The sequence below is a fragment of the Corvus hawaiiensis genome, chromosome 7 (genome assembly GCF_020740725.1).
Source record: "Corvus hawaiiensis isolate bCorHaw1 chromosome 7, bCorHaw1.pri.cur, whole genome shotgun sequence".
NCBI lineage: Eukaryota > Metazoa > Chordata > Aves > Passeriformes > Corvidae > Corvus > Corvus hawaiiensis.
In genome coordinates, this window is record NC_063219.1 from 20,739,683 (window position 1) to 20,764,045 (window position 24,363).

The 24,363-nt window shown below is 37.2% G+C and overlaps 1 protein-coding gene across 4 annotated transcripts in view; it reads right to left on the reverse strand.

The window, feature by feature from the left end:
- The window catches only part of UBR3 (ubiquitin protein ligase E3 component n-recognin 3), a 109,334-nt gene that overhangs the window by 66,571 nt on the left and 18,400 nt on the right, over nt 1-24,363 (reverse strand). For all 4 annotated transcript variants that reach the window (XM_048308933.1, XM_048308932.1, XM_048308931.1 and 1 more), the window contains exons 6-18: nt 23,604-23,670; nt 19,694-19,824; nt 14,209-14,437; nt 10,741-10,920; nt 9,850-9,983; nt 6,870-6,956; nt 6,189-6,254; nt 6,011-6,100; nt 4,370-4,498; nt 4,220-4,272; nt 3,442-3,575; nt 2,874-2,959; nt 1,366-1,507 (exon numbers count right to left, since the gene is read on the reverse strand). In XM_048308933.1, coding sequence (XP_048164890.1) covers nt 1,366-1,507; nt 2,874-2,959; nt 3,442-3,575; nt 4,220-4,272; nt 4,370-4,498; nt 6,011-6,100; nt 6,189-6,254; nt 6,870-6,956; nt 9,850-9,983; nt 10,741-10,920; nt 14,209-14,437; nt 19,694-19,824; nt 23,604-23,670 — 1,528 coding nt within the window. The remainder of the gene's footprint in view (nt 1-1,365; nt 1,508-2,873; nt 2,960-3,441; nt 3,576-4,219; nt 4,273-4,369; nt 4,499-6,010; nt 6,101-6,188; nt 6,255-6,869; nt 6,957-9,849; nt 9,984-10,740; nt 10,921-14,208; nt 14,438-19,693; nt 19,825-23,603; nt 23,671-24,363) is intronic.

Consider the following 24,363-nt stretch of genomic DNA (forward strand, 5'->3'; position numbering starts at 1 on the left):
ACCCCAAAAACCCTAGATACAAAAAAACCCCAGAAACTGTAATCTAGCACTAGATTCCCTAAATATAAAGTGCTAGAATTAAAAACAGCATAATCCATCTCTTTTTCCTTCATATTGTGTTATGAAAAAGACCAGCATGTCATTAGCTCCAGAAACTGGACAGGACACAAGGAAATGCAATTTACATAACATTAAAATAAAGTTATTTTAGATACATAGGTGTTAAGCTGCCTAATTACACATCATGGAACCAAGATGAATCAATTCCGAAAACTTTGGTTTTACAAAATTACTTCACTAGTTGTTAATTTGTATAAAAGAGCTTTACTGACACTTCAACCTCCCAGTACAAAACCTGGCAAACAAGTTATTACAATATTAGTACCTACATTAACCACAACTCCCCTCAAAAAATCCACAAAATATTATAAACCAGATGGTTTCAACACTGTCAGACCCTAACCTTCCCAGTTCTCATGGAAGCTGTGCAGGGGAAGAAGGAGTTAATCCCTCTTCAGCTTTGCCATTAGCCTGAAGCACAACCAGAGCACATGGAGCATTTCAGATTTCTACAGGCTTATCTGCTCAGTGACAGGACACAGTAATGGAACACTGAGTTCTTAAATTCTTTCTCTCCTTTGATATACCAATGCTGTGTTGAGTTCCATTTAGATGACAAGCTGGTCAGGGAAAGAAACTTGTCATTTTTGCACTGCATGCATTGTAGACTTCTAGAACAATATTCTGTAACAAGTCTAGCCTGAACTTTTTTCTAGACCCTCACTACTGACTGCAAAAAATGTTACAGGATACTAATATAGTTAAGCAACATAAAATAAAGAATCATGTATCATGGTATCTTTAATAATGAAAAGGTGGAGAAGTTCAAAGAAAGTATCTTTACAATTGACATTTCACTAGTGCAAACAGTTCTAAATGCTACTAAATATACATCAGATTTATTTAAATCACATGAAGAATTAAGTATGCAGATCAGTAAAATGCAAGTAAGATAATTTTTCATTCCTCCATTTTCCTTTGCTTTCTGAGAGTACCTGATTAATACGAGAAGCTCATTTTCACTCTAGATCAAAATCAATTTATTAAAGACTATTCACAGTTTCTGGCAATGCTCTTAAATATAAGCAATAGACAATAATGAAAAAGTAAGTTTTGTGGGGTTTTGGTGGTGGTGGTAGGTTTGGCTTCTTCGTGGGGAGGATGGAGTGGGGTTTTCAACACTGGTAGGCTGGGTTTGCTTTTTGGGTTTTTTTAAGGAAAAAAACCCACTACAACAAAACCAAACAAACCATGGTTAGGCATCTTCTCACTGAGTATGTTACAAGAGAACACTGATTACCATACCTTTAGGTGTATACATTCCTTGTTGCATAGAACCTCCAGGTTCAAAAACAGGGGCTTTAAAGTCAGCAACTGCTGACAGGACTGATTCAAAGCTTAAGCTTCCTGGAATAATACCACTTTTAGGATTGGGGTTTTCTGGAATGTAATGTTTGGGTTAAGGAGAGCAAAGTTAATTTAGTTGCAGGCACAGCATTTCACTCCCCTCTTGACATTTTCAGTCAGTCATTTCAGACCACATCTCAGCAGTGCTCTGCGCTTACCACAAGAGGTCTGTATGCTCCAGCTGCTGAACAGTAGCTACTGCTGAAGAGAATCTAAGCCTCTCAGCTAGGATATTAAACACTTTAATGCAAGACTTGCTACATGCTTGGCTCAAGATGTTAGTACTTAATGAGAAATAAAAAACACTGCCTGTAATGTATATAAAGTTTCTGTAATTGCCTGTATTTACAAACACTTTGTCTCTCTTCATAAGGAGAATATTTTGCATTTACAGCTAAGTGCAGAAAAAGCAAGCAAATAGCTCAGGATCCGTAAACATAGTAAGTAATTCTGCATCTCAGATTGGACAGCTCTCATTTTTGGCAGCAATACTTAACTGACCTACTGACAATACCCTAAAACACAAGCAGCACTTACAAGTAAGTGAACTTCTGCTTAGTGATAAAGTGATTGCTTATATAAATGATTCACTTATTTTACATAGCTGTCATTCACTTAAGTGAATTGTTCTAAGTAATCACTTATTTTACATACTTAAGTGACTAAATTACTAGACGATAATAATTCTTATTATGTATTTATTAGTCTCAATCTCATCCCTTCCTATCTTTGTATTCCTATTCTTTTTGCTCAATGCCTATCCCTGGATTGCAAGCTCTTCTATGCAACCACGACAAGCTATTTAATTTGCTTACACAACCTAAGAGTGATAGCAGGAAAACCTGTGTATTTGTAGCCAGCTGTCTGGGACACGAACTGTACGGCTGTGCAGAGAGACTTCTTAAGAGTTTGCTATTCTTTGCCCCATAACACATGCACTTCACTCTAATGCCAAAGCATGCAGGATTGCTATTATTGGCATTTTCAGCTATTGATAGCAAAAGCATATAATGTAGAATGGCTTCTTTTTATACTGGCATAAACTTAGCAAAAATCAAAGGCTTAAATCCAGACAAATGTGATGCTTGGCTAAAACTTCTACAATGTCATTGGAAAACACACATTTTACCTCACACCTAAAACACTGACTTTTGCAGTATTAAAAAAATAATAAAAAGACCAGTACGGCATTTTGTAACAAAACTAATTTAAACTATTAAAAAGTATTGCATTTATTGCAAGAAAAACCAAAATTGGAGCAAATGCCTTTGCAAGTAAGTACATGCAAACACACCTTCACACGGTTTTTTAATTTGTAAGCTAAAACCATGTTGTTTAGGTCTCACTACTATCCAGGCACCTGTCATTCTCATTCATGCACATTAGTTAATATATTCCAAGGATATGAGATCCAATAATGAACTGTGTGTCCTGTCATTCATACAGAGCTGGGCTACCATCTCTGCTCTGAGGATCTCATCATCTGTCATTCCTGAAACAAAGAAACGTAAAAAGCTGTTAAAATAGCATGATTTTAAAACACACATTCAGTTTTCATTTGACATTAAAAGCATGTCAAATATGATACAAATTAAGTAATGTTACAGTGCTATAAAAATACAGGAGGAAAAAAAGGGGGGCGTGCAAATGTTATGAAAGGCACAATCTCAATCAGAAAATACAAGTATAAACTCAAACTGCTGCCTTTCTGGAAAAGATATAGAATCTTCATGTGATTACCTACACTAATCAGCCACTTCCATTAAAGCCATTTTTCTCCATTTCTACGTATTACATCTATTTCTAATTCATAAGGGATTAGAATTCAGTAACTGGCAAAGATGAAACCAAGTGGTGAATGCTTTACGTTACTATATGGTTAAACAGCTTTAAGGCAGCTACTAAGTGCTGAATATAAATGGAGGTGTAATAATGTTACTTACATACAAGTATTCCTAAAGCAGTGACTCTTACCTAAATGTAAACGAAGACTTAACAAAAGGACCAAAAATGTTAAGGCTCCTTCCAGCATGGACCTTTCGTGCTCTGAGTCAAGAACTGTATTTTGATGCTGTGATGCCATCGTCAACAGATCTACCACCTTAAATCTACATAGCGAACAGTAAAGTCATAAACATCATTCTCCACCATTAAGACACCAATGTGAAATATACTCATAAACTCAGGATAGCACTCACAACATAAAATGAAATACAAAAGCCCAGATGAAAACCCTAAGTGCAAACAGACATACATGAAAACCCTCTTCTTCTTAAATTTCAATTTTTATTTAACTATATATGGAATGTGCTACAGTGATATTCACTCCACATGAAAACACCTTATATTTATCAACATAAAAAAACTAATGCATATTAATCGGTTTTCAAACCCTGATTTTTTTCCCAGAAAAGTAAACATCCTGTATCTCTTACTACTGCAGCTCTAGCTACCTACTTCTTCAGGAGAGAATATCCTAGTATATGAACATGTATGAAACTTAAAAAACCCTAAAGATGCTCAGGAAACAAATATCTAAAGCTTCACTACTGCACTGCAAATCAAAAGCCAATGCTGTTTAAAATCAAGAGATACCTCTTTCAGTAGAGCCCTCAGGTAAGTGTTAGTGCTGGCTAGGGAGAGGTGTACCACTGAAGAGAAGTACCGGATATGCAATTTTTCTATTACATGCTATAAATTAACACAACACCTAGCACAACATTGAACAAGAGCATTCATCTTTTAGTCCTACCTTTCAAAAACAGATGAAATAAAATAATCTGGGTCCAGCCTAGAGGCACAGACCTGTAGAAAGAAAGTAAATTAATTTTATTAAATTAATTCTATTCAATAGTTTGTGGGTAAATAATATTGGCTTGGCTTCTCAGAAAATGTAACTTACTTGCAGCAGATAAATGTCAGGATCAATCATTGAATTGCAGAAATGAGACTGCACATAAGTCATGGCCTGTCCTTTAATTTGTAGACCATTTCTAACCCACATATTGCTGTGAATTTCAGAAAGACTTGCCTGTTCAGGGAAAATAAAAAGTTACAAACATTTCAGGGATGTCAGCTACTTGGTTCAATGTTAGCAGATCATCAGTATATTATTATAGAAATAGAGAAATCATAGAACAGTTTGGATTGGAAGGGACCTTAAAGATTTCCAACCTCTGTGCCATGGGCAGGGACACCTTCCACTAGACAGGTTGCTTAAAGCCCCAATCACTCTGGCCTTGAACACTTCCAGGGATGGGGTATCCATGACTTTTCTGGGCAACCTGTTCAAGTGTCTCACCACCTACACAGTAAAAAATGTCTCTGTGATACCTAATCTAAACTACTCTTTTTCAGTTTAAAGCTGTTGTCCCTTGTCCTGTCACTACATGTTATTATAAGTCCCTCTGTGGCTTTCTTGGAGAGTCATAGAATGGTTTGGGTTGGAAGGGACCTTTAAAGGTCATCTAGCCCAATCCACCCTACAATGATCAAGGACATCTTCAACTAGGTCAGGCTGCTCAGAGACCCATCCAGTCTAACCTTGGATGTTCCCAGGGATGGGGCATCTACCACTTCCATGGGTAACCTGCTCCAGTGTTTTACCACCCTCATAGTAAAAAAGCTACTATAGGTAATCTAAATCAACCCTACTTCAGTTTAAACCCATTACCTTTGTTCTATTGCAACAGGCCCTGATAAAAAGTTTGCCCCTAGCTCTCTTGTAGACCCCTTTAGAAGGCTACTCTAAGGTTGCCCCAGAGTCTTCTCTTCTCCAGGCTGCACAACACCAATTCTCTCAGTCTGTCTTCATAGCAGAGGTGCTCTAGCCCTCTTATCATTTTATTCATTATTATTACACATATACATACATACTACAACTTCATAGATTTTTTAATACTAATTTACTTTTCCTGGAGAGTGAGAGATTAAAAGAACCACTGCAAGTTTATGAAATAGATACCATACTTTCATATGAGAGCATATTTCAGACAATGAAAGTAATCAAAGACAAATGAAGCGATTTATACATGTAGTTGTTCATTAAAATCTTGACATGTACTCAAAATGAAGGCATCATGGAACCAAAATGAACCAAAAATTAAGGCATCACAGTTAGCTTAGATCTAAAAGCAGTGATTACAAATACTACTCACTGCCACTTATGTACAAGTAAGTCCAAATTTGCAAATAAAAATGTTGTGCATCCATTCTTGAACTCATTTCTCAATTTAAAATACAAAATTTCCAGATTCGGGTTTCTTGTGAGCCTGCACTTCATTCTAGTCACATTACAATTCTATGTTTTCAAAGGATTGGTTCTTGCTACCATTTTGTAAGTGCTATAGTAAATATGATTATCATATGTTTCTCAGAGTATGATAACTAATACACTTTTTAAATTTTGGAAATAGGAAGAAAAAAAAAAAGACATTACCCTAACTACTCAGTATATTCCAGTTAGTATTGTCATATACGGCTTATTTTTATATTCCACAATTAAGATATACTTCCTATTGTTAAGTCAGAAGTCTGCCCATACCTGAATCTGAAGTGGGTGAATCATTAGTTTCATCAGCATCTCCTGATCTGGCAAGATAGTATCCAGATCTAGTTCTTGGCATTTAACAGCCTAGAAACAAAAGTAAGCACATGCTGCGCTGAATGATCACATTCAATAGGGAATTTCCATCTTCTGTAAAACTACAACATGTGCTTACCTTACTTAAAAACATGGCAAAGTAACGGTGCAGTGGCAAATGAAAAGTAACTTGGTTAGGTGCTGGCTGAAAGTAAAATAAAGGTATTTAATATAATATATGGAAAAAAACAAATATACAAATATCTTTGGCACAACCACCAAGGACAGTATCTTGTATGTCTTCATTTGATGGGCTCACTTTCCACTAAGCTATCAGTAGTACTTCATTCCCTGTCTTTCTGATTTTTCAGAAGTTTCCCTCAGACAGTTGTAGTTCATCTCTTATTGAGTCCCCAGAAGCTAATGGCACTCGGAGTTGACTGAAATATTGCTTGCCAAGTGGCAAAGTGGCTCCCCATTACCACAGCAGAAGTAGACTTCTGTTTTGCCATTGCTTCATTCAGCTCTTCATTCAGCACAACAGTAGTGTGTCGATAGCACCGCCTTTAAAACTCACACAGCTTAAGCTTGCACCCGCAAATCTAAATCACCAAGACTCTACAGGAAGAAAAGGATCCTACAACATAGCATTGTAAGTATTAACTACAAACTCTAATTTCAGCAAGGCAATCCTTTTTTGATCACTACCTTGTACAGTTACTTAAATTAAGGGGAGGGGGTTGGGCATAGAGAGTGTATCACCTTTGAAATTTAATCAAATTTTCACAGTACTTTCCTTAAATTCACTAAGGATATTTACCTCATCTACGAAGTTGATAGCATCAAACCAGTCCTGAAGCGCTTCAAGGCAGTATCTGACAACATTGCGTGTGTATTCTTGTGTTTCCTGCAGTTAAGAGAAACCGGCATACTACATGGGCCAAAACAGTTTTAAGTGCCATTGTTTTCCTACTAAAAATAAATACAATTATTTCAAGAATATTTTTATGGTACACAGAAACACTGAGGTTGGAAAAGACCTCCAAGATCATTGACTGAACAATACGTTGTCAAGTAAACCACAGCACTAAGTGCCAGGTCCAGTTGTTTCTTGAACACTTCCAGGGATTGAGACTCCACTACTTCCCTGGGTAGTGGAGTCCAATGCTTAACCACCCTTTCCATAAAGAAATTCTTCCTGTTGTCTAACCTGAACCTCCTCTACTGCAGCTTGATGCCATTTTCTCTTGTCCTGTTACTGGTTACTTGTGAGAAGAGGCCAACTCCCACCTGGCAACACCCTCCATCCAGGGAGCAGTAAGGTGACCTCTGAGCCTCATCTCCTCCAGGGTAAACACCCCCAGCTCCCTCAGCTGCTCCTCACAGGACTCACTCTCTAGACCTTCACCAGCTTCACTGCCCTTCTCTGGACACACTCCAGCACCTCAATGCCTTTCTTCTACTGAGGGGCCCAGAACTGGACACAGGATTTGAGGTGTGGCCTCACCAGTGCCAAGTACAGAGGGACAATCCCTGCCCCGGTCCTGCTGGCCACAATATTTCTGATAGAGGCCAGAATGTCTCAGCCTTCCTAGCAACCTGGGCACACACTGGCTCATGTTGGGGACACACTGTCAAACAGGTTCTCTTTTGCTAGACTGCTTTGCAGCGACTCTGCCCCCAGCCTGTGGGGCTGCCTGAGGTTGCTCTGACCAGAGTGCACCACCCTGCACTTCACCTTGCTGAACCTCAGGCAATTGGCCTTAACCCATCAATCCAACCTGTCCAGATCCCTCTGCAGAGCCTTCCTACCCTCCAGCAGATCAACACTCCTGCCCTACTTAGTGTTATCTGCAAATTGATTGAGGGACCACTCATTCCCCTCATCCAGATCATCAACGAAGATACTAAGCAGAACTGACTCAAATACAGAGCCTTGGGGAACCCCACAAGTGACTGGCCACCAATACAACTTTGAGCCCTCCTGATATGGAAATTAGTAAGTACTAGGACTGTTTCATTGTTTCTCTAAAGGATGACCATTCCAGTGGTGAAAATTAGGGCACCTTCAGAACAGTCAGCTGGTTCCAGTGCCTGCTGTTGTTTAATTTGTCCATTTACTTTTACCCAGAATTCAGAGCTGTAAGCATAAAAAATAGTCTTTCCACGCAACCAAAAGGAATAGCTAATGGCCTGCAAGTTTTGTCTACTTAAAAGGTCCTTACAGTTGGCTAACACAAAACACCCTAAATGATATGATACCACAATACTGCATACATTTTAACAGTAAGCAAACCTTGTTATGATTGAATGATATTAACTCTGTAACAATGCCATAGAACTGTACTATATTTCAGGTTAATTCAGGACTAGAGCTGTACATTGCCCTTCAGAAGAGAAGCAGTCATGTGCAAGAAGGGAAGGTAGAAGGGGAGCTAAATCAAATTGCTCTGTGATCAGCAGAACTTGCGAAGCCTCTTTTCTTAACAGATTTTTCCTTTAATCTTCCCTTCCACCTAAACATAGGCTCCAGACTTGCCTCACACTCTCAGGATATCAAATGACACACTTCTCATGCAAGAGCCAGCAGTGCTTAGGCCAGCCAAAAGTTGTGCAAGTGGCCACTACCTCTGTCAGGCACCTTTTCTCATCAGGAAATAAAACAGCCATGCTCGCATCCTGTTGCTCCACTTTCCATGATGGCCAGGCTCTGCTGGCTTTTCCTATCCTGTGAGACGTGAGCTGGAATCTCTTCCTACCCATCAGGTTCCACTAAGTACAACAATTAAGTTGTGAAATTTCTTGAACACTTTCAGATTTATTGAGAATGACCAAAAGTTTCAAACATGTGACTGAACATAACTGACAAGACAACTGGCGGAGGAGCATGGCCTTAAAAAAAAGAACATCCCATTCCGTCCCTAGACAAAAATGAAAGGAACACTTCGAACAGCCAGAAGTTGTAATTCCATTTTCAAAAACTAATGTAGACTCATAAATTGACAAATTAATAATGTATCAGTGTAAATTACATCACTGAAAAGCTTTTGCAACTGTCTGATTCAAACTGTTCTGAAATGGCATGGACTGCTTGCGCAGTTTTTCAGTGTGCAGTTCAATTCAGGCAGTACTGTCTCATTGTCACTATTAGGTATCTTAACAAGCTAATTTCGAATGTAAGTATTTCATAGTAAAACAGTAAAAATTTTTTTTCATATGTTAAGTATTCCTAAAAGCTGATTGGTTCTATTTTTGCTATAACTTAATATACTTTACAGTCTAGTGAATAGCAACAAGGCTTTGCTCTAGTTTGGAGACTATGACATGTCAGAACCTAAGAGGTTTTCGCCTCAAGTTCATTGGAGAACCACACAAACCCATCAATTACTCCATCCCCCATCATAATGAAGTGTCTATTCACAGACATGGCCAACATTAGAATCACATTAGGATGACTTATGTATCTCGGTTCCCACTGAACAAAGGCAGAATGACTCAGAGACATTTATCAAGTTCTTCACTGGATTAGAAGTTATTCCATATGTACAGTCATATTAAATGACTGCACACATCCTGAAATTGTAGTCCCAGTACTGGAGACAGTAAGTTATGTACAAGCATGAATTCTACACTCATTATACAGAGAATCTGAGTTGGTTGGAGTTTTATGTTATTCAAATAGACAAAGACAGCAAAACCAAAGTCTTTTCAAACACAAAGGACAGACCTTTCAGGTTTGAGAATTCTAGAATAAGTCATAAATAAAACCAGGAATGATGACAGGGTAATGTTAGCCTTACCCTAACTTTGCAGTGTGACAGAAGACCCCACATTGGCTGGGCACAGGCTTCCAGCTCAGCAGCAAAGGCAGCATAGTATGTCTGCGATTCAAACTCCACATGCTCATTTAATTCTCGTTTATTTAAATTCATACCTTCAAAGATTTAAGCAGAGTTATACAACTGAAGATTTAACTAGGGCTAAATGGAATGCAGTATTTTTAGTATTATGCATTTAGACACCTCTAAAAACAACTCCACAAAGTGTAATACTCTATTTTATTTAGCAGCAGAGTGTTTGATAAAACACTGGAACAAGCAACAAAGTTTAAACAGAAATAAACCAGAAAAGATAAAAGACTGGCTAATAACTGCAGTCCCTGCTGTTCAGGGGACATTAACTTCTACTTTGAATGCCACTTAGTCAATCAGAACATCTGAATGCTGGTCCTCTTTCTAAGCAGAACATTAATCAGTATTGAGATGCTCACCATTCTAACATTCTTAATATAATCAAAAAAATTTCTTCACAGCAACAGTGAAGATCCAGAAAAATCTTAGAAAAAGATCCAGATTCATCAGATTAATTTCCCATATATTTAAATTTAGAACTTCACCACTAAAACAGTTTGTTTTACAGTTATGATCTCGTACAACCTCAGAATTCTTGCAGCATGGATCTCAGTCAACTAAGAGTGATGACTGCTCTTCAACTACTTCACACAAGAAAAAGATCCATTAGATAATTCTTGTAACCTGTTTTCTAGAATATACTGTTCTCTTCAAGAAATACACTTTTAGGTGAATACTAATAAATTAAGTATTTACATACAGCATTGTAGGGATTTTGCTACTGTAAGCATTAACCATCTTAATGTCCTTGTATTAGTACTGATTATAAAAGTCACATACCTTGAAAAAATGATACAAAATTCATCCATGTTACCAAAAGACCATGATCTTCCAAAAATTTCTTTGCCACACTTTGGTGTGAAAGTATGTTTATAAAATCACTAACCAGGGGCCAGTAAGTATTATTCTTCAGTAGTGCTTCCCCGCAATTCACCACAACATGTAAACTATTCTCTTCATCTAGATTTAAAAAAGAAAAAAACAAAACTGAAGGAGAAGACAAAGTAATTTTTTTATTTATTAATAAAGTTACAAAGAATGCAAAAATAACAATTAGGATGTACTGTAATGCTGTGGTCAGACACACACAGAGAAAACTGCAGAAAAGAAAAATGGTTCTTTTGTGATACCTGAGGCTGTTTTTTCATCATAGACTGACCACCAGAGATCCCACTCAGTAGGAGTCACTTAAACTTTGAACAGTATCACAACCTTTGGAAAGCAGCACATTAGTAAAATGATCCCAACTATGGCTCTTCCAATATTTTTAAGAAGTTTAAAAAGACCAAACAATACAATCCCTCTTACAAACACCTGAATTCTACTTTGAATTTGACATACCCCAGTGAGCAAGGTACCTCACAGCATTCAAGAAGAAATCTGGTGATTGAAACCTACACTGGCATGTTGAGTCTGAGAAGAGCAGAGCAAAGCATTTCCACTCTGAATTTGGGACAGAGAGAGGGTTTATGCAGCCTGTCCAAGACTAGGGCAGGAGAAGGTTCCTAGAAGAGGAGGATAAGAAACTGGGGAAGGGGGGGTTCTTTCCCTCCCACCCCGAATCACAGAAGCTCATCCTCATAAATCTCTTCGTTTCCTTTTCATAAGAGGGACTCCTGGAAAGATCACAAGGGAAACAGAATTGGTTCTGGATTCACAATCCAAGCAAAACAACTTCCAGCACCCGTATGTCAGTTAATATTCTGTTTCAACAGAAAGAAGAACAGAGGAAAAAAATCTTGCATCTGATGAGCAGCCTTGGGGATGGCTCTATTCCAGTTCAAATGCACTGAAGGACCCCTGTAATTACCCTCTACACAGTGAAGGAGTCATAAGCAGCACAGCACAGCTACACTAAAAAGACACTTTGGAGGCTCCAGTCTCTGGCTGATGAAAGTGTATGTAGAGTATATAGAGCGGTTCTCTTTGGCTTCTCCAAGAACAGGGTAACATCTCTGCCTGAATCTGCTGAAGGATTTTGCAAAGAACCTACAGTTACATCTATCCCAGTAGAGATTAGACAAATCCAAAGTTACTTCAAATGGACAGTGGCATTGCCTCAATGCAAAGTCATTTTAGACAGGTTGGTTTTTCAGAGGATAAACCATTAGCAAAACTTTTTCCTTGGGGCTATAAAGAAAATTCTTCTCCCATATAAAGTTTATTAGGAGGAAAGCGCTGATAGAGAAGAAAAAATTCTCTAGGAATATATGGACGTAAATCTTCTTAGGAAGCCAATTTTATCATCTGCATCTCTATTTCTACCCCTCATCTTTTGCACGTGACAGAGGTAAGCTGAGTTAGTAACACTTAAAAAGTTGGTATCAACACAGGCCAACTCTGTTTCATTAAAACAGTTTGTCCACAAATACCCTCAGTGAACTGCACATTTTAAACAGGTGTCAGCTGTTCAAAAGACAATTAGGATCTGTGAGCAATGCAAATTAAACATGTTGTAGCACACATAAGTACTGCTCCATGTTTTCCTTGCTCCTCTTAAACATGCTTTCTCCCCATATCCATTGGCTGGATTTGTAAATTCTGTCTCATTCAGCGTATTGTTTACAGTAGCTGCACAAACAGAATTCTTCTAAATTTATCTCACCAACAAAGACTTCTCACAATTTCCAGCATTATAAGAGATAACTTGAACTAAACACAAGATACAAGCTCAAAGAACTGCAAAAGAAGGCCACTGAGAATATGAGAGGGCAAAACCCCAATACCATATTTTATGATTTCTTTTCTGCCCATTTACATTATGCCCAAACCCTCATATATAAAGCAGTGAGGGGAAAATGTTGTGAGAACACTGAAAAGTACCAGACATATATCCCAGTGGTGGACTTGGCAGTACGAGGTTTACTGTTGGACTCGATGACCAGCCTAAAAGATTCTATACTTCTATAACAGTATTTTAGCTAAGAGAAATGACTGGTGCTGGGAAAAGAGAACAGGAAACAGTGGAATAGCTGCTCCAAAGGTACTTTTTTTTCTCACACATCTATCACAAATATATCCAACAAAACTTACCAGCTCCAGTTTACATCCATTAATTACCAGGAAGATTCTTCAGAAAATTACTAATCACAGTCAAAGCCTTTTTCTGCTTGACTGCAATTCTGACCCATTACAGAACCTTACCACCATGCTAGCAACATCCCATATTGACCAAAAAGTAACATTCAGAAGATGCTTAGAAGTAATTTTAAATTACATTCCACCAATATGGCATTGATCTAGCAAAAATCACTTGATATACAAACTGTTAAATATTCAGCATTTTCCTTTTAATACTGTAAAGCAATGTAGGACAACAGAAAAATTCTTCATATTGAAGTCCTGCTGAATGAGGGCACTCTTGATAGCTTGATAGCTAGATAAGTGAGGATTTCCCATTTCTGCACAGTCGTTTTGGTTTAGGCTATACATAGAGTGGACTCTGACACAAAGGATACTTTGGGCAACAAAAAATATAATTTCATGCAGAAGTTCATGATACTTGTTTAGCAGCAGCACCCAGCCTGTCTAGAGAGGACTTTCAGATTCAAACTAGGATAAAGAGGCCTGAGAGGTCTCTAGTCTGTTAGGCACATAAAAGAGTGAATGACAGAAGTCAGCAAGATTTAATTATGCCATTTTCACATAAGGACAGGTAAAACAAGGCAGATGAAAATAGGACAGCTGTTTTCACTAAAGAAGTTACACAGTCTACAATACCTCAAATTCAAACTGCTTCTCTGTCAAACAAAAGGTTGATCAAATTACTATATTTACAAAGTATTAAATTATTCTCCTCTAATGATATCAAATTTTATTAAGTCAATCACAGGTTTAAAAAATTAAAACAGTTTTAAGTACTGCAAATAGCTTGTGAAATTCTTTGAAAATATTTTTTAAATTCATAAGGATCGCAATTGGCATATATAATTTTTTGTTCAAATAGTTGTTTAGGCACTTTAAACAACAAATTAAGTACTTGCAAGGTAATAATCTGCATTCTGAACTATATAACATTCCTACCAAAAAAACCCCCTACAAACCAAAGGATAAAATATTAGTATCACTCTTGATAACTACCTTTATATTTCCAGGGAATTTCGAGACTCAACCTCTATCATATATTGCTAGATCCTGTACATTTTATAAAGGCATCAGAGGGGTGGATTGACCACCAAAGAAAGATTAAATTTCCTCTATAATCAATTTATTATCAATGGAAAGAAACAACCGAACAACTCAACCTACCTTGCAATTCACTTTTAATAAGGCAACTTTCCATCATGTACAACAGAACAGTAACCATAATATCCAGCAGCTGGCATTCTTCTGTTACTTGGCGTGCTAATTCTTCATTGCTGAACAACTGAACACTGATATGCACAATTCTATTAGACATGGTGTCTGATTCATGGCTTTTCTTCAGTGTTTTCATAATAAAAGCATAATGCTGAACAAACGTTTTTGTAAAAGCAATCTGCAAATTATAAAGAAATGTTGACGTTAATAGGCATCATACAAAAATTATAGCTTTCTTTCATTATAAAATATTCCTTTACAAATGTACAATCAACATACCCTGGGAAACATCAGTTGCTGTGACAAACCAAAACTGATGGCTGTTTTCTAGAAACAGACCAAATGAAAAGACCTATTTATAGGGAGGGGGATCTTAGGCTTCTAATTTTATTACCTTTTCCCAGAATCTAATCTTCTCATTCTATACTTTCCACACTAAAAAAAACAACCCAGAAATGTTCAAACAAGGAATATAAGGTCTCAGCATGCCTGTGAAAGTAGTTAAGTTCTAATAATTAATTTATCCTAAATGTGTACATCCTAGAACAGTATGTCCTAAAATGATACACTATGAACAATGAGCTTAGTAGTGCCTTAAAGAGCTGCCTTATCACTCGCAGCCATCTATCCATGAAGAAAGGTTTTCATTTCTTTTTCAAGCAAGACATTTCTACACTGATTTTCATTTCTACTATCATAGCATCCTATACCTTTTTAAATAAACCTTTAGTGCTTTTCCCTCAATAACTAAATTATCCAGCTTTGTTAATATTAACCGAACTGTTTGTTTTTTTTAAACCAGATCAGTATTTAAATGTATTGTACATATATACATATATCTTAGTACAGTTCTGTGTTCCACTCCATTAGCCTCAAAATGCATTATAAATCAAACTTCTGCACTGCATTTACATGAACATATCTGCTAGCTTTGAAATCACTTCTTACTTAGTACTTTAGGCTCTGAATTAACACCATCTGGACTTGCTTGGCTTAGTAAGAAGACAAGCTGTGTAGTGATAAAAATCTAAAGTCGAAAAATCCCTTGCCTATTCCTTCTGGAAGTATTAACCTTTCATAAGCATAGAATTAGAAATTTTAAAACCACCCCCAGGCAGCCGTGTTTTCACCAGGCCATACACAGATCACTACTTGATTTTACCTGCCTTAGATTCGGTGCGTCCCATTGATATGTGCAATGATAAATTGCCTACACTCCCACTCTCCCATAGTTTCATTATGGAACTACCATATAATTACCACTTAAAAAATACTTCTAAAAATATGACATAATTCTGCTGTTGAGCACAGAAACTGCTTCTCCCAACAAATACCCCCAAAGGCAAAGTTGATAATGGAAAAAAAAGGACCAGCACGAGAATGGGGATATCACTGCAGGAAACACTGCAAGAATACTTAACTTGCCTTTCTTTGCCTGGTCCATAGTGATGGAAACCTGTATAATAACTGAAAGTGTGTTCCACATACAGCACCCAGCACAATGGTAACTGTTTTCAGCTAAAGCCTTTTTGGCACAACGCATTCACAATAATTGAGCAAAGTTAATACGGTATCATTCTGGTATTACAGATATTCCCATCATATAAATTTGTTTAAGTTAAAAGCTTGAAACAATTTTTCATCACCAGCATTAGCACTTATCATCAAGACATTCACACAATTAATGTTAAGCCTAAGACAGAAATTATGTACCAGGTATTTTAAGAAGTTAGTATATTAATGCTCCTAGTAAAAAAGTATACTTTTATATATTACTTCTTCACACTGTATTATGTTTAAATAGGATTTTTGAGTTTTGTGATGTAGAAACCACGTTTTACTTGTTTTACACAGCACGCTCACTTCAAATTAACTGCAAAAACAAGGTCCTTCTCTAAGGACAAATTTTGGATTTTTTTTATATTGGCATGCATCAAAATTTTTTGTGCCTCACTCATTTACAATAATGAACTTCTGAAAATACTATAAATTTGGTCTCACTACAGTATAATGGTAGAGACTCTGTAAAACACTTAACTAAAGGAAAGACAGATGCTTTACTCCTACATTCACTTGCAAGTTAAACAAACAAATACAATCCTTTCCAATTTTGAGAGGAAGAAACTAAACTCATTCCAGAAGTTAAAAAGTTGAAATACTGTGGTAAACTGCAGTCAGTACATAAAACCAGCCACAGGAGGCCAAATCAGTCCATCCATATATCCTCTCTTTCGGTGGCCAAAGCTATATACACAACTAAGGAAAAATAGAGAATGGAGCAAGAACGCAATCTTTGTCATAACGGGTTTCCAAATACTCAGCTTCCAACCTTTTGCAAGAAATGGTTCCTAAGACAGACATGCTTTCTGTATATCTAATTATCTTCACTGACTTACTCTCTGTGATCTTGAGCAGCTTCTAAATTTCTACCTATGGAAAAACAAAGTTAGTTTTTTCAGCTAGCCTTTCCTCTTGGTGACCACTCAATTTCAATCCCAGAATTTTTTGGAGACTAACATCAACCCCATGCTTCAGTTAGAACTTACATCTCCCATGTTTATATTCTCGATGCTAAAATGGAAAGTATTTATGCCAGCTGAATGCTGCACTAAAATTAAGGTTCCAGTAGAAAAACTGTTCCACAAAATTTGTAGAACAACATATCCAGGGTTTAGTGAAGTCCTACTGCTGTAATAGCTGCCTCAACGGTCACTATGGGAAGTGCATGACAAGGCACAGCATTTCTGGTAATGATGTTTGTTGATTCATTATGTCTACCAGATGCTTTTGCATTTTTGTATTTCCAGCATTCCAGATTTCAGCAAGGCTCTGCTCTTGGATGATTTACACTCTTCCACCATCTTCCTGTTTACTGCCAACACATTCTTTGCTTCTCCTTGGTTATATGAAGGTCTATTTCTCTGGCCTTTTGCTTTTCCTCTTGTCCACACCGTAACACCTTCAATTTCTTGGAAGCTTCAATAAAATTCTCTTCTGCTTTCTTTTTCTTCATTTGTAAAGTCTTCCAAGCTTCAAGTGTCAGAGAGTGCTGGAAGGGATGCCTCAAGCACAAATCTGTAAGGCAAAGACCACACTTTTTGTTGTGCTATCTCTCTCATATGCCAAAGTGGGGAGAGAGAGAAGAGCTAGTTAACCCAGGGTTTTAGCCCACCCCTTTCAACACCTCTTTTCAGTACTGGGAATCCTGAAAAGGAAGTTTGTTTTCCTATTTCAAAAAAAATCTGTGTAACTGAGATTGCTAGTGGCTCAGTGACTGCTGCACAGGGCAGTGATGAATTCTAATATGTTTACGCTGGAGGTCCGAGATTTCAGCAATTTCAAAGCATACACTGATAGCCAGCTCTGTTCTGTGTCTGGCTAGCTCCCTCAGTTTATCAGAAATCCAACCTAGCAAAATTCTGCTGATTTAATGAGCTAAATCGCCTCACGAAGAATCAGATAAACTGCACAGCAGCAGATACAGAAAAAATTAGAACAGTACATGTGGTGCAGATGGGATGAGAGAAAGTAGCAGAAAGCTGAATGATCACTTGGAACAGTTTATATCCCTAGAGGTATTCCTGTTGTTTGAGAATGCAATACGATTAATCAGCAAACAAGCTTTTCTTTCAAAAAAGCTAAATGGAAGCATATACGATAAAACATTCTTCTAATTCATCCCAAAATGTTATGTTCTCTCTTTTACACGTAAAAGGCAGAGCCACTCCTTGTAAATTAACCACAAGCCTCATAAACATGTTTAAAATTCATGCAGCACTGACAGTTTTGCAACAAAGCATAGGTATCTTGCAGAAAACATATTCTACTGCCTCCCTAGGACTGCTGTGTGACACATTTCCTGCTCTGAGTTTCCTCACTACTTAAAAATGCCATTTAGACAATCACAGCAATTAAATATAGATTCTAAAAAAATTTCAAATACTTGGTATTTGTGCTTCTAATAAAGCTTTAACATAGGAATTAACTGTTTAATGAAAAACAATATGAAATTGGTAACAAAACCCCCAAACAAAGTTTATAAAAAACCTTTCAATCTGAGCATGTAGTATGGGTGGATAGAAAATGGACTATTTCCAGTTAAAGGTGGCAATCAGTAGAGAGACCAAATATTCCATGATCTCCATTCTGAGTGAAGAAAGACAATGAACAAAACAAAGAAAGTCACTGAAGACTGTGGCTCATTGTCAAAGGAAGAAAGATCCCACAATCATTAGAAGCTATTGTTATTACACGGTACAGTAAAAAGGGAAACACAGCAACACTTACCAGATTCTTCTGCATGCTGCTACCAGCTGGGTGTTTTTACAGGCAGGAATTTAGCTGGCAATGGATCAGGAGAACTGGATGTCCATGTGGGTGTCCAAATATCATGAAGAATTCAAGCTTCATAGCAATGGGTCATCAGTTAAGAAGTCCTAATGTCTCCTCATGTATTAGCTGAATCTAAGACCAAGACGAATCTATGCGGGCATCCCAAATCAAAAGGGTGTCTTGACATTGACACAGTGGTGCTGAAGGCCCATATCTTATCTTTTTCTTCCTTGCAAGTTATCTTCATGTCCTTTGTTTTGACACAGCAAGGTTTTAAGGGGGCACGAATACAGAGTCGTCCCATTATAAACAGACATTTTTGAAGAAATCTGCATGCCTGGACTTCAGAATTTCTTGATCTTTGCCTCCCAGCAGGGATTGAGAAGGTCCAAAATATTTGCATGGCTCAAGGGCATGACATGATCAGAGCAAAATGTTAAGCCTGATTGCTATGTACACTAGGTCTTGGGAACATGTGGAGCAAACAACCAAACCTGGCTGCACACCAAGATTTAAAACAGGAAGATGACATCCAGTCTCCACAACTCCAGGCCACGAGATACTTGGTATGGACAACTGCAAAACTCTGTAAGGAAGCACCTGGAAGGCTGCCAAAATCACCTAGGGCATAGCTGCAGCAAGAACACTCACACTGTAACGGCCTGTACGGAGAAACCACTGCCTACTACAATAATTGAAACAGGAGCGAAGTCACTGCAATTATACACTAGTCAAACCACGCTACAGAATCATACACTGCTGATCCACGTGTTTTAAGTGATAAAAAACAATTTACAAAGTAAAATAAAACAAAATCCAACACATGCAAATATGCACTAACAGACAAAAAGAAAAATAAACCATGGAATCAGAATTAATAGTGCTGCTCCAGATTTATCCATCTTGTTCTGTCCATACTGCTTTTCAAATACTAAACACTTTAGAACTTCTAACAAAACACTCAACACCAAGGTAAAAAAATCTTCATTCTTTTACTGCTTATTTCAAACATAAGCATACACGGTGTCATGCAAGGCATAATATACACTAAGTATGTGAATAAGAAAAGATACTTAGGTTTGAATGAAGTAAGGCCAAGTACCTTATAATCTTGATCTGGTAGCATGTTGAGTAAGAAAGTCACCATCTTCTGTGGAAACTCGTATTTTATTGTCCAAAATAATAATTCTTCTAGAAAACATTTATGCTTCAAAACATCCATGATAGACTGATCTGCATAAAAGGTTGAAGCAGGGCATGTGTAATGCAATACATATTAAAACTAAGAACACTGATAGTGCAGTTGCACTCATAAAAATTCAGGAACAAAAATTTAAGAACATCTTAGTGCATTCTGTAAATAATTTCTTTTTAAACACTGGGCAAATGAACATGACTAACACTGCACAGTGTCAGGGCCTATAACTATAAAAAGACCTCCCAGAGAAGCTAGTGAAAGTTTTCAGTACAATTCTACCAGAGTCCAATCTTCATTGATTGCATTGAATCCTATCACCTCACTGTAATAGCTGCACTGATTATAATGCATCACAGAAATTGCACAATGTTTACACAACCATTTAACCAGGGGGAACAATGTAGAGCACTACTTAACTGAAGTTAAAATATCAAAACAACAAAATACAATTTATGATTAAGTGATGAATTCTATTATCTAAACAACACTTTACAAAGCTCTAAACAAAATAAATAGAAGTAATAGTGTATCCTTTATTCTTACTTTCAAAGCAATATATACACCGCTTGACCAACCACTAAGTTGTTTGTTGGGGTTTTTTCATATAAAAATTACCATAACCAGATAATCAGGAGGCACTTGCTCCTGATGGTAGCAGGAGAGACAGTCTCATCTTTCCCCTTTCAACTCCTGTCCATTCACTCTGCCCCTTTACTCATGCTGACAGTAGATCCCTGTGAGGGACCTACAGAGGATCTTTCCATTTTGTCAGCTGTGTTTTCAAGCAGATCAGTTTCCTGACTGCAAAGCTGCAAACTGACCTTTGCTAGAATAAGCTGTTCATGAAACTATCACTTGACAGAGCATAAATCATATTAACTCTGTTTTTAAAAACACTAAAATATAAAGTCATCATCATTTTTCAAGAGGTTATTTATGCTTTACAACTACAACATGTGGTGTTCACTCCAGTAACATATGAGGACTAAAGAAGAAAGTAGTAATACTACTACTTCTCTATACCTAGAAATCAACTACACCTGAGGATATGTAACTCCACACAAAATCACATATTCCAATACGAGTGTATGAAGTGCTCCCACCAGCACACATCCAAAAACATTTGCACTGAACATTGTCTGGCCTTGAGGACTCACATCTTCACTGAAGTGTGACATCTTTAGAGACTGCACTGGGTAGCTTTGTGTCTATTCTAAGCAAGATAGGCATTTGTGCTCTTCCTAAGCAGGAATTACATCCATTTTCCACCATTACCAAATGTCAGAGTTCCCCAGGCAAGTAACCAATTTGCCCAGACTTAAATTTTAGGATTCTCCTCAAGACTCTAGCAAGCCACAAAAAAAGCAAGAATATGTTTTATTCAATATATTCTACAAGCATTGATATAAAAACATTACCTTCACAGAATCATGAAAGATATTAAAATATTATAATATTTTGTAATATTAATTAATATTAAACTATTTTGTAAGGTATTACACATCACCTACTGCAACAAACATATGATGCTCATTTATGTTCTTTTCTTGTTATGAAATTGCACGTGCGATTTGACTGCCCATGAAGGCTTGGCAACCATGCAAGACTGAAGTCCTCTGTCCACAGAACAGAGAGCACAAGTTTCGGTACATGCCAAATGCTTCTCTGAGTGAGAACACCAGGCATGGAGACAAGTGACACAACACTGTATCTGTCACTGATGTGCAGCATTCTGACATATATCACAGCTGAACAGTGCGTATCCAGTACTTTATGCAGCAGTTTCAGGCAGGGACAGAACAATACATATCCACTTACACCTGCTATATAATTTAAGTAGGCAGAGTGCTCTTACCAAACTTGGAAAATGTGTCAAGAACACCGGGACTGATGTTCCCACTCTTCTGAAAAGCATCGCTAGATTTTAAATTTCTTTAAAAAAAAAGTGCCTCTGGGTTTAAAATTGCCTTAAACATCTGGTATTTCAGATGGATGCAGGATGAGGTTTTAAAACAGAGTTAAAAAAAAAAAAATTCTCAGTACTCAGTCCCATACCTGTATGAGAGAACCTCAACATAAAAACTGTACTTTCTTTAAAAAAACATTTTATTCTTTCTTAGTGCCACAGAAGACCTCAGAGTGTTGTAAATATCTCTCTGGAATATGAGACTTAGCATTCCAAGATATCCCCAGTATATAAATAACCCTGGATGAAGACAGTGCCACCGAAGAGCTAGGATGGGAGTCTGCTTATACGGAAGAGGTATATCTGTTTTTATTCAATACTCAGTTTTCCAAAATTTTCTTTTCATACTCTTATTTTATACCCTATTGGACATAAAATAGGAATACTGAAAACTTCAGAAAAGGATTCGATATTTAATAAAAACAGACACTTACCCCTCCCCCATTGGCAGACTCCCTCCTCTGGGGCAGATATTAGGAGCTAACATCATGACCACAGTCCATGTTGGGATGCCTCAGAGGGGGAAGACTACCCTGGGGGAAAATGAAATGTTGAATTCAAGTATCACTTTTCCTGAAATGCCACTGCTGATACTGGTGTTCTGATCAGGCAGCTTTCTAAACCTGGGCTTCCTCCACGTCTCGCTCCCTAATTAGTTATTATGCATCAGAACAACAGCATTTTTTTCTTGTGTTACCTGACTAACTCATCTTTTAGACAAGCTAACAGCCTTCTATATCCAAGTAAGAGATCTTTCCTTGGATGTCTCTACATCTCCTGCATTTCTCCAAAACTACTGCCTCTTCCACATTATTATTCTTCACCACAATCTTTCTCATACCATTTTTAAGATCACCCCTAAACAATACTGTTGCCAAAACATTTAGTTCTCTGCTTTTTCAGCTTCCTCATCTCTTCTTCCTTCTGAAAACACTAGAAACAATCAATCTTACTTTCCCATACTCCTCACGACATCACACTATTTTGTTGATTCATGAACCTTTGCATTTAAAACTCAAGCTCCAAACCTTCACTCCAGAGACCTTCCAGAAATTTTATTTCAACTTTCACCACAATTTTTCTACCCAAACATTCTTTTCTCAAGGCCTGTAATTCTTTGTTTTTCCTATGTCAGTCTCCTTGTATTCATATTAAAAAAAACACAACCAAAAAGGTCTTCTTTATTTAACAATAGCATTTAAATATTATTAAACACTTTTTTAGCACAAAAACATGTTAAACACAAGATAGAACTACCTTGTCTCTAGCCTACGGTTATTCTTGAATGAAAACTTGCCCTGACCTCAATGTGAGTGCTGCTCATGTTGGACTAGAAACTGCACAAGGGACTAATTTCAAGCTAGGAAAATAGTGGAGTGGTTTCAAGGGAGACTTCATTCACATATTTTATCTTAAACATTACTCAAACAGTACAGAAAGACCAACCAGAACCAGAGAACCATTCTTGCCTGGTTGAAAACACAATCATACAGTGGCACAATCAAAAAAATTTGTTAAGAACAACTACATCAAACACTTGTTTCGTAAAGCAATATTTGCAGCCTTGATAGCCACACAGTGAAAACTGAATGAATTTTTGGAGGTCAGCTTACAACACAGAAGTGACAAAATGGTCAAACAGAGCCCCAGACAGTGGTACTCACTCAAGGGAAATCTAACTTGCCAATTACCACATTTTCACTTGCTATTCCTTTTTAGACTTTGCTATGTTTAATACCTGTCACATGCAGCACTACAGTGCTCGGGAAGTGAATTGAGTACCCCTGGATATTTTTAAGACAGACATAAAGCAAACATGATAACCTGAGATCAGTATTTTATAAATACCTTTGGTGGTGCTGCTTAGCTTCACCCTCTTGCGCTTTCCCACACCTTGGCTACCATCCTGGTCCTCCTGGGGTAGGGGAAGAGTTTTAATAATTGATTATCGTATACTTAGAATCTTATTGCCAAGAGATGGTATGCTCTAAAAATTCTGGTTTAACTACCAAACTAAATCAGAGAAGCCTTCAATATATTCTTACAAGAAAAATATTTTTACTGTTTACAGGAACCACGTACGGTGTGCAACTCTTTAGAGAAAAACATAATTTTTTTAATTGCCTTTTTTCCCTCTATAGGCAACACTATCATCCACATTTATTTCATTAATTTTGTAACTTTACTTGCTTTGTTTTCTAAAATTGATTGCTACAAAAGTTTAACACTACAAAATTTCTAACCTTTGCATGTCTAAGATTTTACCTTATCCACTTTGTAGAGTTTTGTTTCAGAGAAAAAAAAATCAACCAACATATTGTATATCAAAGTTGGCAACACATACGATTAGCTAGATACCTTCTAATCAATATAAACTTTTGATGTAAGAACAAAGTATTTTTGACGCTTTCAAGAGGCCAATTCTAACTGCTTGTTCCCTACAGAATAATGGAAACATTTTACACAGGCACTTGTCATCTGAAGCCTTCAAGGCAATCCACAAACTAAACAGCAAAGGTTCCAGAATGTAATACAGGTTAAAAACATTTTCACCACCACTTCACAAAATCTAACACTGGATGTTAAAAAAAATGTGACATTACAGGAG